This window comes from Marmota flaviventris, chromosome 17 (genome assembly GCF_047511675.1).
Source record: "Marmota flaviventris isolate mMarFla1 chromosome 17, mMarFla1.hap1, whole genome shotgun sequence".
NCBI lineage: Eukaryota > Metazoa > Chordata > Mammalia > Rodentia > Sciuridae > Marmota > Marmota flaviventris.
In genome coordinates, this window is record NC_092514.1 from 54,741,334 (window position 1) to 54,754,569 (window position 13,236).

At 43.9% G+C, this 13,236-nt stretch overlaps 1 protein-coding gene across 3 annotated transcripts in view; it reads left to right on the forward strand.

Moving 5' to 3' along the window:
- The window catches only part of Socs7 (suppressor of cytokine signaling 7), a 42,618-nt gene extending 30,788 nt beyond the window's left edge, over positions 1-11,830 (forward strand). For all 3 annotated transcript variants that reach the window (XM_027924748.2, XM_071602926.1, XM_027924747.2), the window contains 3 exons: positions 2,861-2,996; positions 3,333-3,483; positions 6,178-11,830. In XM_027924748.2, the coding sequence (XP_027780549.1) occupies positions 2,861-2,996; positions 3,333-3,453 (257 nt within the window). In that variant the 3' untranslated portion in view covers positions 3,454-3,483; positions 6,178-11,830. The remainder of the gene's footprint in view (positions 1-2,860; positions 2,997-3,332; positions 3,484-6,177) is intronic.
- The last annotated feature ends 1,406 nt before the right edge of the window (positions 11,831-13,236 follow it).

Genomic DNA, 13,236 nt, shown 5'->3' on the forward strand with positions numbered 1-13,236 from the left:
AGGATGGAAGGGCTGAAGTATTTCAAAATAAGTTGTAAAGGGTGAGAGTGATCGGGAAGAGACTAGAACATTCATGAAACAGTGCTATAACTGTCCTGGACTACCTGACTGTCAGAGGGGCAGGCTCTCTAAGGACAGTCCTGGAGAACCCCTTCAAGAGGTTCCCTGGGCTGTGGCAGAACCACCGCTAACTCTTCCTTAGAAAGAACAGGTGTTCAAGGCAGGCCATTTTTATTGGTTCTGTACCATGAGCAGGATCTCTAAGCTCAGTGGGCCTCAGTTTCTTCATAGGTAGAATGGATTGAACTTGGAGGCACTTGACCACTGAGCCACATCCCCAGCCCTATTTTGTATTTTATTTAGACAGTGTCTCAATGTGTTGCTTAGTACCTCACGATTGCTGAGGCTGGCTTTGAACTCGTGATCCTCCTGTCTCAGCCTCCTGAGCCATTGGGATTACAGGTGTGCTCCACTACGCCCAGCTCTCTGTCTTTAAGTATAGATTTGGTTTCTTTTTTTCACTACTATGGATTAAACTCAATGGTGCTCTACCACAGCTACATCCCCAGTCCTTTTTATTTTTGAAATAAAAAATAAAGGATCTTGCTAAGTTAAGTTGCTGATGCTGGCCTGGAATTCATAATCCTCCTGCCTCAGCCTCCTGAGTCTCTAGGATTATAAGCATATGCCTCACTCCTAGCTTTTAAGTATAGTTTTGAGTTAAATGTTTTTAAAGGTAAGTCTACTTGCTTAGTAATAGTATAGTATGGTTGGTTTTGTTTATTGAAAATGTCAGTTGTCAGCAACCATAGAAAGGCTTTTGGGAGACAGTCGTGAGCCTTTCTTCTTCTCATGCCTTTAAATAAAATATATAAATGGTATGAAACTAAGCCCCAGTAGTATTGGATATTTTCTTTTCCAAACAGTTATGTCCACGGAATTTCTTTTGATATAACAATGACTGAGAAAATGTTTTTCATTTCTGATTCTTTCTCACAATAGTTTGCTTGTTTATCTAGTATGGTCCCTTTGTTTATTGAAACCAAGATATTCTTAATTCCTTTGAACCTATTTCAGTGTCTCTGCCATTCTGGGTAGAGGTGTCTGTTATGTGGTATAACCCACTGAAGGCTGAGATTCCCCAACACAGTGCCTGCTGCTAGCTTAGGGTGTGGTGCTCCCATTGGGCCTGGCTGGTGTTGGTCACCCAGTGCTTTTGCACTGAGTAGCACTAATTTCAACTTGCCCATACTACAGGAGTTGTTGTTCTCTCTCTCTCTCTCTCTCTCTCTTTTTTTTTTTTTTTTTTTTTTTTTTTGAGGTGCTGGGGATTGAACCTAGGCAAGCACTCTACCAACCGAGCTATGTCTCCAGCCTGTTGCTGTTCTTTTAAAAACATCTTCCTCCTTTTTTCCTCTTTCTGTTAACTCATTAGAAGCAGAAAGGGGAGTGATGGTGGGGAATTAAAGTTGGCTAAAATTGATTGTCCTGTCATGAAGTAAATGGCCGAAGTGGCCTGTGATATTTAATCCCAGTTGTTGCTTTCTACTTACCAGTCTCTCCACTACCAGCAGGAATTAAGTGGGGACCTCTCTTGTCTTAGTCTATTTTCTGTGGCTGTAACAAAATACCTGAGGCTGTGTATTCATAAATAAAAGTTTATTTAGCTCATTGTTTTAAGATTATGGTGTGCATCTTTTTGGCTCTGGTGAAAGCCTCACATGGTAGATGGCATTGCAGTAACAGATGCCATGATAGTGGCAGGAGTGTGTGCAGAAGAGAGGTTCAGGGGAGGTGCTGTTCTTTTTGTTTTGTTTTGGTGTCAGTGATTGAACCCAGAGGTGCTTAACCACTGAGCCACATCCCCAGCACCCCCACCTTTTTTTGGTTTTTAACTTTGAAACAGGATCTCTTTTAGTAAGGGCCTCGCTAAATTGCTGAGGCTGACTTGGAACTTACAATCCTCTTGCCTCAACCTCCCAAGCTGCTTGGATTACAAGCATGCATTACCATGCCCGGCAAGATGCCTGTTCTTAAAGGAAATAATCATTCCCTAAAAACCTGACCCACTCCTGGGAGACCAATTCCTTCTAAGAGTGGAGCCCCATGATGTAATCATTTTCTACTGGGCCCCTTCTTTTAAAGATTCTACCACTCTACCTGTCATTGCCACAGAGGGTCCAAGCTTCTGACACATGACCCTTTGGTGTGGAACAAACCATATCCAAACCATAGCACTTCGGAACAGTCTAAGTTCTCACCAGGGTACTGCTAGATAATACTGAATAAGTATCTCCAGTTCCCAGTGGGGAGGATTTTGTTCCTTGCCATTCACCGAGATCATTAGGCCTGAGATTGGCACTAGGCCCTAGGCAAAGTCTCTAGCTTGACATTATTCACTGGACTATTCTGTGGAGCAAGACACTCAACTGTTATGCTGGGGAAGCTGGGCACAGTAGTGCATGCTTGTAATCCTAGAGACATGGGAAGCTAAGGCAGGAGGATGGCAAGTTCTAGGCCATCTTGGGCAACTTAGCAAGACCATGTCTCAAAAAATAGAATAGGTTGAGGATGTAGCTCAGGGTACAGTGCCCCTGGGTTCAATTCCCAGTATTGGGGGGTGGGGAATGATACTGGGGAGACCTTCAGGAGGGAGAATAAATCCCCTTCAATGTGAAATATGGGAGTGCTGCTTCTGCAAATGGAAATCCATGGTCCTTTTGGAACTGAACTACTTTTGCACAATACATATATGAACTATAAAAAAGCATCATTTCCCTTCCCTGGATTCTTTTCATGAGGAAGTGTGGTCAGCTGCATTGTTCCCTCTGAATATTTCCTTTTGTTTTCATTCCTAAAGGACTGCCACCAACTCCAGTCCAGCTGCTCTATCCAGTGTCCCGATTCAGCAATGTCAAATCCCTCCAGCACCTTTGCAGATTCCGGATCCGACAACTCGTTCGGATAGATCATATCCCGGATCTCCCACTGCCTAAGTACAATGGGGACATAGGATTGGGGCAGGAAGGGGTGGGGGGTAAATTACAAATGTCAGTCATACCTGCAGACTGCTTACACAGGCAGACATTGGCATAAAATATTTATAGGCATATCCTTTCACCTTTGCAGTATTTTAACACCTAATTCTAGAATTATCATACTGTAGCCAAAAGGCCCTCTGCAGGCCCTTTGAAGAGTGCAGTGGGAATGGTAAGAGTAAGGGAGTCAGGGCTGGCTCAGAGGTAGAAGAGTGCTTACCTAGCATTCATAAGAACATTATGTACAATTAACACTGTATGTGTCCTTCTTGTTTTTTTTTTTTTTTTTAACAGACCTCTGATATCTTATATTCGAAAGTTCTACTATTATGATCCTCAGGAAGAGGTATACTTGTCTCTAAAGGAAGCGCAGCTCATTTCCAAACAGAAGCAAGACATGGAACCCTCCACGTAGCGAGGGGCCCCCTGTTGGTCACCACCAAGGGTAGGACCTCTCTGTGTTAATGTTCAGCCTTGGACAGTTACCATGCATTGAACCTTACACCTGCCCCTCTCTGGCAGTTCCCCATGTGATACCCCTGATCTAGGCATCTGCCCATAGTATTACCAAATCTGATAGATGACCTCCCCAAGGGGGCACATGCTCCATTTGGGAGAAAGGCAGACAAACATGAAAGGCTTTAAGAATATTTGCCAAGCAACATGCCAGCTAATTACAGAATATAAGTGAGGAGGACACACGGTTGTAGCTAAATGCAGCCTTCTCTCATACTTGCCTTGCCTATCTCCTTGCGGTTGCACAAACAATACAAGGTAGGAAACAAAGCAGGAAAACAAAGGGGAAGAAAACTTCATCAAAGGGAATGTAAACATGCCTTTCATTGTAATGGGCACGCACTTGAGCGAGAACTCCACCTAGTCTCACGGTGTGATATGGGGATGAGGAAAAACATCCTGCCTTCTATTTGAAGTCCTCTTTGGGCCACTGCAAAGTAAATTGCTGAAGAGAATAAATTAAATGAATTAACTGAGGAATTCATTTTTCTAAGAGACTATTCTATCATTGCTACACTGAGTTCTACTCATTTATTTTCTCATGAAATGTCTTGAAATATTGGTTTGTGCATGTGAATTCTAATTCGTCTTTAGTTACACTAAAAAGTTAAGGCAAGTAGGGAACAAACTTGCAGGGAGCTAATTCTGGTGGTGCTGGCTAAGAGTAAGAGTTCACGTTCTATTTTCTTCCAGTTCACAATGTTTTTCCTCTTACTGTAGGGTGTTATTTCTTTTTGTTTGTTTGTTTGTTTGGTATTGGGAATTGAACCCAGGGGCATATTACACTGAGCTACATTCTCATTATTTTGAGACAGGGTTTTGCTCAGAGCTGAAGGTCCCATTAAATTGCTAAGCTTGGTCTCAAACATATGATAAGAGAGAGAGAGAATTTTTAATATTTATTTTTTAGTTTTTAGTGGACACAACATCTTTATTTTATTTTTATGTGGTGCTGAGGATCGAACCCAGCGCCCCGCACATGCCAGGCGAGCGCGCTAACGCTTGAGCCACATCCCCAGCCCCCCATGGATTTTCTTTAGCCATGACTGAGGTCAACCTAGCTTTGTCTTCTCTTTGCTCCAGAAATCCCAGATCCTGCGCTGCTATGGGAAAGCATGTGAGCCAGGCTAACAGGGATTAATAGGGAGAAGGGATGACAAAGAGAGACCAAGAAATGGAGACTCTGAGAGGCTGCAGAGTTTTAAGGAATCCTGGATTCTGTGTACATTCCTTTATCATACTGTGTTAGCTTTCTATCACTCTGACAACATATTTGAGATGAACAACTTAAGTAATTTCAGAGGTTTCCATTCAAAGTTAGTTGGCTCTGTTGCTTTTGGAGCTATGGAGAGAGTACGTGGTAGAGCAAAGCTGCTTACCTCATGGTGGTGGGAAGCAAAAAGAGAAAGGGGTTAGAGTCCCAATATACCTTTCAAAGCCACACCCCCAGTGACCTAACTTCCTTCTAGGTCCCACCTCAAATAGTGCCACAGGCTGGTGACCAAAGCTTTTAACACATGACCTGTGGGGGATATTAAAGATCCAAACCATAATGTATATCTTCTATTATACAGATTGTATGCTTTGGAAGTAACTCCTAAAATGTATCCAAGTGCTCTGATGTCTAGAACCTTGTGGTGGCTCTGTAGTCAAGAATGGGGTGGGAAGGTAGTTTAGAACATGGGAGTCCACTGAAGGGTAGTAGAACCCTTCAGCAAAAAGCACCAATTCTGTGAGTGCTATGTCCTGGGAAGAACCCACATAAATAGGAGCTCAGTCAGAGAAAGGCCTCATGGCAGTGGAGGACTCTGAATTCATCCTACAGAAAGTAAGTGAGAGGTCCAGAAATATGATTAACCTAAAGCAAATAAACCTACTATTAACCTAGAGAAAGAACCTAGTAGGCTGGGGATATAGCCTAGTGGTAGAGCACTTTCCTAGCAGCATGCTCAAAGCTCTTAGTTTGATCCCCAGCACTGTTTAAAAAAAAAAAAAAAAAGCTGGGCACAGTGGCACATACCTATAATCCCAGAGGCTTGGGAGGCCTCTGGGATTATTATCATTCTGAGATTATCATTTCTCAGTGTGGAAAACTCATCTTGAAGGCAGGAGGATCATGAGTTCAAAGCCAGTCTCAGCAACAGCAAGGCACTAAGCAATTCAGTGAGACCCTGTCTCTAAATAAAATACAAAATAGGGCTGGGGATGTGGCTCAGTGGTCAAGCACTCCTGAGTTCAATCCCCAATCCAAAAAAAAACATCTATTTTGGCAATCAAGTCATGGGCTTCTAAGACCCTTTTAACAGTAGCCATTATCACATTCTCAGCCAGATATAATATGTGTGGAAGCATTTGGCTATCTAGGCTTCGTTTTCCTTTTTCTGTTTTTTTATTTTTTTTGAGACGGGGTCTTGCTATGTTGCCCAGGCTGGTCTTGAACTCCTGGGTTCAACTGGTCTCCCATCTCAGCCTCCTGAGCAGTTAGGACTATAGGCAAGCTCTGTGACTACTCTCCTTTTGAGATATGCTTCTCCACCTCTAGCAGCTAGGTCTTTTGTTCTATCTGGGTTCTACTCTGTTGAACTGGTCTAATATATATATATATATTTTTTTTTTCACCTAGGCATTTGGTTACCAAGCTCCAGTTTGAAGAACCAATTGAAGCTACCATGAAAAGAAAAATAGGAAGGTTTGGGATTCTATGTTCAAAGACTATGGTTTCTCCTGCAGCCCCTGGGGCTTGGAAGAAGCACACAACCAGAGTCTGAGTTGGGGACTCCACTGTTCATATCCACCCATGGTATCCCAGAACTAGATGAGCTCTTTGAAAAACTGGAAGAAGTCTCAACACTGTTTGTTTTCAGAAGTTTTGTTTTCAATATTTGCCTTTCTCAGTATGGAAAACTCACCTTGAAGGCAGCTGGGTTTTGGAAGTGGTGTGAAGGGTGAGCAGGTCCAAAGAAGGGCAGGGAGGAAAGGAGGCACCATTCACATTCAGTTGGTGCCAAAGGTAGAATTAGGGTCTTCACCATGGACCTTGCATTATGGAGGAGAAGCCAGAGAAGTGCAAACAGGATTAGAAGCTGGAAGGGAGGAGAATCTGCTTCTCATTATTAGCTTTAGTAGGAGAGAAAGGAGGGCAGGTAGTCTGGAAGAAAAGATTGTTGGATAAAAACTGGCAAATGGCCTTTGCTAGAGGAAGTAGTGACTCCCCACATCCTTTCCTTTTTAGGGTTTAGGAACCTAACTTCAGAATCACCTCTCTTGGAAGCTGTATTTGTTTTGTTTTACTTAATTCCTTAAGCTCTAAGACCTGAAGTTAACCCTGTTCTCCCTTCACCCTCCTTAGTCCCTTCCTCTGAGGTAATTGTACATTTCACTCCAGTCATGGGAACATCATTCTTATTGCTTTCACCAGCTGTCAAGACAGTAGTGTTTCTCATCACCTGAGTAGTTCAGAGCTCTAGTCATGGAGTCATTCCGTGTTTAATGGAGCATGCTTCCAGATTCTTCATGGAAAACTCTATATACGATTTAGGAGTCAGCATTACCTCCATATGTCTGTCAGAGAGTGAGAGGGAATGTGGAGGAAGGTGAGAAGCAAAGCTATTGTGCTCTTCTTAGAAGAAACCTTGAATGTACCAGCCTTAATGGGATTTCCTTAGTTCAGGGGAAGAGAGCATCATATCTTGTGTTTTTAGGTTTATCATTGTCGTGCCACTTCTATGACGGGAGGTAGCAAGGGCTTCTTCATTTTCCTGCATTCATTCTAGCAACCCAGACATTTCCTGAGTCAGTTTCCATTGCCCTCCATTCTTTGGGAAATCTTGTCAGATGCTGATTTGAGAGTTGCCTGTTTTCTAGGTGAATATGGAAGGGGAAGGAGAAAAACTCAGTACTTTTCAGTGGTCTTTAAGTTTTTTGCACCTGATCATTGTCAAATCATAAATTATTGTGAGTTTGCTTTCCTCCAGTTACTCTACGGAGAGGTTTGCTATTGAGATGTCATAGCATAGTTGGGCTGTTGGGTCTTATTACTCTTCTACAGGAAGTGTTCCACCAAACTTGGGTCCCCTGTGCTTATTTCTGCTTCAGCTCACAAGATAAATCACATTGTCAGGTTTATGGTCTGCTGATAGTTTGGGATGAGACTCCAGTGTGTTAGTAATTTATAGGACTGCCTCATTTGGAAGCACTGGCCTTTGACCTTATACCCTGCATAGAATGTCCAGTCTTCCTTCTTGTAGCTGAATATAGGGGAAACTTGAATCATTACCTGGCCATAAAGAAATGAGCCCAAAAATGAGCTTTGCAGTACAAACCTCTCCTACTTCTGATATGTCCTGTGGTATACCTTTTTTCTTTGGCCTCCAGGGAAGTATAACTAACTAAATAAGATTGGGATCCCAGAGTTCAACTAAACCTCCAGAGTCTTGCCTCTGGAGGGTAAAGTCACTCTCCATCTTATAAAAACAGTCACTCCATTGTAGAGCCTGAAGTCTGGAATCCATTGATGTTCTTTGAAGTGGCTAATATGCAACTGCCTGGGATTGTTTTTCTGTCATTTTTTAAAAATTAGAGTGTATGTGGCTCTGGGCTAGATACTGTGGAAAACATAAGAGGTAGAAGACATGATCCTTACCTAAGGGAGCTTTCAGGTGACTGCCACACATGAAGCAACTGGAGAGAGACTCATTGTGGCAGAGAATCAAGACGTGCAGAGTGGGTGAGTTCGGGGGAGACCAGATGGTCTAGGAAAGCTCTGTGGCAGTGAGGCTTTGGGTTGTAGGCGGGGGTAGTACCATGAGAAGAGAAACACATGAACAAAAGCAAGGAAACAGCAGTCTGTGTGGCGTGTACTGAATAGTGCGTAGCCCCACTCAGAGCAACGACATTAAAAAACCCTATTTCAGTGCAGCGGTCGGGACTGAAACTTCATAATCATCAGATAGGTCTGGAAACTGAGGGATTATAATGATGAGATTAGAAGTCAAAGCCAAAAGTTGGCAGGGTGCCTGTACATTGCCCAGGACCTCACTATTCTTGTCAGCTCAGGCCCTGTGAGGGAAGCAGAGCCCCTGTACCCACTATGGTGCTGGGGTTTCCACTGGATAATTCATACACTCAGGTAAAAAACCAAACCAGCTATGAATGGCCTCACCTCACCACCCACCTTCTCTGTCCTCCTTGGAAAAGTATTGAACTCTGTCCATGGTCCATCTGTGCTTAGGCACACTCAGACTATAGACTGATCCTTCTTCAATAGATTGGGCTGCAAAACTAAACTGCACAAGAGTCTCCACCATGCATGGGTATTTGACAGCTATAAGGGTGACCTTGTGTAGAGCAAGTTAGGCAAGAAATGAGGGTGGTATCTGGGGCAGTGACAAGCGCATGCTGGCTAAAAGAGTCAGCAGAGCAGAGGGAGCAGGAGCAGGGCTAGTGGCCAGTACTTGGCCTTTACTCTTTGCCAGTGCTATGCACTACTAATTGAAATGCACTGTACAGAAGGAACTCATTCCTTTCTGGTTGTTATAAATTAAAGTCACAAACTGGGAAAGGCTCTCTTCTCTAGGGACCCACTGTTGATTTCTAAGTTGTTTGATGTTAGTATCCTCAGGCCCTGCTTGTGTGACTTTCACCTATTTATGACTGATCTGCTGTAATCTTCCTTAGGACAGGTATGAGCCAATGTGAGCTAGTGACAACTACTGCTACAACCTGCCATTACTTGAAATACGTGTGCTATGTTGAGAGCACAGGAGTAGGAGGGTGGCACTTTGGTGTGGGGGGCTAGATAAATGCCTGTCACTGGTCCTTAAGGAGCTTAGGACCATTGACAATAACCTTGGCCTGGTGTCCCACCTGTGAAGATGAAGAGAATGTAGCATCCTGCAGTGGGAGCCGTGTATGTCTGTGCCAGTCCCTGAGGAGAGAGATTTGGCAGGGAATTGCCTCTGTGGTTCCTCCTCCTGCCTTCTTTCCTAATTTTCACTTGGGCTGATTGTGTAAGGCTCTTATTGAGTTTGGGAGTGACATGGAGATAGCTGCACACACTCCTCCAGTGTATACCCCAGGAGGATTGGGGGGTCAGGAGTGGTCAGAGTTCCCAGATCCAGGTATAGAGACTAGAAAGCTGGAAGTGGCCTGGTGAGCCAGCCTTTTCAGCCCTCATCCCTGAGCCCCCAGCAGAGTATAGCCTACTAAGCACCCTAACTCAGCAGGAAATGTGGATAGAAGGAGCTTTCAAACCCCCAAGGTGAGATCTTTCCCTTCCCTGCTTCCTCTCCCTTAGCTTTTGAGCCTGGAATTTAGAGAACCAGGCTCCAAGATGTAGCTCTGTGGCTCTTGGAGGGAAGTCTACAAGTCTGTTTGAGTGTGAGTGTGTGTCTTCATTTGCCCAAGTCTTGTCACCAGTCGGGGTGTTGCAAGCATATCCACTGGAGGAGGCTGGGATTTGTTTTCCACTTCTAAGAGAATGACATGCCCCCTGTGCATAGGGGAGGAGCTTTTGAATTAGACGTTTTCCCTATGGGAATCCTCTTGGTTTGGGTTGGTGGGGGGTGGATAAGTAGTTTTTATCTCTAATCGTCAACACAGCTGTTCTTACACTGAATTGTGCTATTGCATACATGTAGCCATCTTTCTTTTCACTGCAGCAGTGTTTATCAGTAGTTCAAAATGATTTATTTGCTCCTGGGGAGTAAAACCTTTTTTATTAAAAAAGAAAAAAAAAAAAAAAAGAAAAAATTGCCCCACTATGATAGCTTTAGGATTATTGGACCTCAAAGGTCAAGTCTGCACGTCCCTGTGACATATTCTGTTTTGGCACTGGAGGCTTCATGCTCAGCCCAAAATGACAGGAGGGCTTGAACAAATGGAGAACAAAGTCTTGGGGGTAGTGAGATGGGGTTGAACTACAGAGACAGGCACTGGGGACTGGGGACTGCGGTTAAGAAACAGGAATAAGTCGCATTTAATATGTTGATTTTCTAATCTGTCAGAGAAGGACCTTTATTCACATGCAAATTTCATATCATCTTTGTCCTTTTCATTGATTGGCCTTCCTGATAGGTGTCACCTAATTTCTTCCTGTCTCCTTTTCTGTCCTTTTTGTACCTTCCCCCTTCCCACTCTCATCTACCTCCCGGGAAGCCAGTCCTGCATGCTAAGTGTGTGACATGCCTTCACTCCCATTTCATCTTCAGAGGGTTTTAGAGGGTACCTGGAACTGCTCCCTTCCCCTCTCCTACCCTCCTCCTCCAGAACACCAAGGAGCATCAAGGGGCAGGCAAAAGGCAGCCAGCCATGATGGGAAGACATGAATGTCTGGTTGCAGCTGGACTGCGATTGAAGTTGCTCCTGGAGATAGTGTGTGAGGAAAATGGGACACTCCTCGTCAGAACCCAGGGTGATCCTGTGCTGCACACACAGCTGCGCTCAGAGCTGCGTCCTCAGCTCCCTAACCAGCTCAGGTGGAGCGGGCAGGCTGGTCTGATGACTCCATCCCTGGTGCTCCGTTGAGGGAGAGGCAGGACCAAGGCACCTGCGCTCTGGGTAGGCCGATCGTTGGAGTGCCCAAAACTGGTGCTCCCATGGCACAACCACTGCTATACTTTTTGGTTGTTTTTAAGAAACTCAAGAAGGGGTGTCATTCTGGGCTCAGGTGGTTGCCAATTTTTCACCAGACACCCCTGCAACCACTCTGTCCTCTTAAGCCACCCCTGCTCTCCTCCAAGCCAAAGTGTGGCCTGGCTTTTGTCTTCCCATTTGGTTTTCCTCCTTTACTCTCCCTTTTTGTGCTTAATTTATTAAAATAGTTGCTGTATAATTTATTTTCATAAATATAAAAAAATGACTAAATGGTTAAAATAGACTTGCAGGCCAATCTTAAATTGGGTGGGAGGGTTTGAGGGTGGGATGGGGAGAGGGAAAGCTGTTTTGATATAAACAAAACAAATGCACTTTGGGTGTGTTTTGGTATTTTTCTGGGGATAGAGGGGGTGGGTGTTGGGAAGTCCCTGTAGATTAGTTCCAGAATGGGGTGTCTGTATATACTGTATTAATAGGCATGTTTGACTCTTGTAAAAGGGACATTAGTAGCTGCTGCAGGTCCTGTTTGGAAATCCCATGTACAATTCCCAGTTTTTTGTAAGTGTCAGTGCGGGAGACATTTGACTCTTGTGTTTGTATCTCCTTTTTATGATTGCTGTACCGACCCATGTCTTTTTGGGGAGGGGAGAAAAGAGATTTAAAATAAAAATGTTTAGAAATTATCTCATGTTATTTGGGTCTGTGTTTTTCAATCCCTTGCCCATCTTAGGACTCCTTACCCACCCCCAAGAAATGGCAGGAGTGGGAGCTTCCTGTGATCTTAGCTGAGTAGTGCTGAGCTTATCTGAACTAGAGATGTTAAAAAATTTCTGAAGTTTTTGGCCATTGCTCAAAGCTGTCTTCTCCCTTAAGAAGCATAAGAGAGGGCTGGGGCTGAGGCTCAGCAGTAGCTCTTGCCTGGCATGTGTGAGGCACTGGGTTCAACTCCTCGGCACATATAAATAAATAAGGTCTATCAACAACTAAAAAAATTTAAAAAAAAAAGAAGTGCAAGAGAATTCCAGAGAGCTCTCTGGGACCGAGTGCCTTCTTGCCTTGGGTAAGCAGTGGGCTGGGCTCTACCCAGGGCAATTTCACATTTTTCCATGGGAGTTTGGAGTTATCCCTGGCATTATCAAGGCTGGCCAACAAGATTTTTCAAAACTTTAAACTGCATCCCTCCTACTGTCTTTCTAGCTCGTTTCCTCATGGATCTGGCATGTTCCTCTGGTTTATACCAGTATGTACTTGGAACCACTCAGATTGCCTGTCTTCATTTTCCCACCTGGACTTTGTCTTCAGGTTCCCTGCCTACAGGGCCAGTGTACCACCTTGATGCATTTTTGGAAATGGTCTGCAAGTTCCCTGCTGCATTTGAAGCATGCTGAGCAAGATGAAACCCTGTGTGTGAAGTTGTATTTTTCAGGACTTATCAGAAGCCCCAGTCACCTCGTTCCCAAATCACAGCCCCATGTTAGGATGAAACAGCATCCTGTAAATTCTGATAGCCCTTATATGAGAGCACTTCTTGATAAAGTTTTCTTCCCTCTTGAGTAAGTGCTTCAGTGAAGTGTGAAAAACATTACAAGAGAAAATGTTTCACTTGGTATCAGGTATAGAAATAGCAGCCATTTGGAGCAGGCAGTTTATCACAAGGGATCTTTGCTAGCAGTACCTGGACCTAGCAGATGCCATCAGTCAAGAGTAGTGTGTACATTCTTGCAAATAAAGATGTTGGTTTATATCATTTCCACTTGGCATCATTCATATTAGTGAGGACTGTTGGATTTGTTTGACTAGTTAGGTACTAGTTGAACTTGAGACATAAAACCCATAGGATGAGCAATCTTTAAGGAAACAGTAGGCCCAAAATAAAGTTACCCATTTCTGCCTTCTTCACCGCTACCCCACCTTGAAACCACCTTCATTTCCTGTGTTCCCCACCTATGCCTTCTAACTACCTTTTTTTGTTTTGGCACCAGGGATTGAACCAGGGTGCTTAATCACTGAGCAACATCCCCAGCTCGTTTCTTATATTTTATTTAAAGACAGACTTTTTATATTAAGTAACTCACCCTGAGTTGCTGGA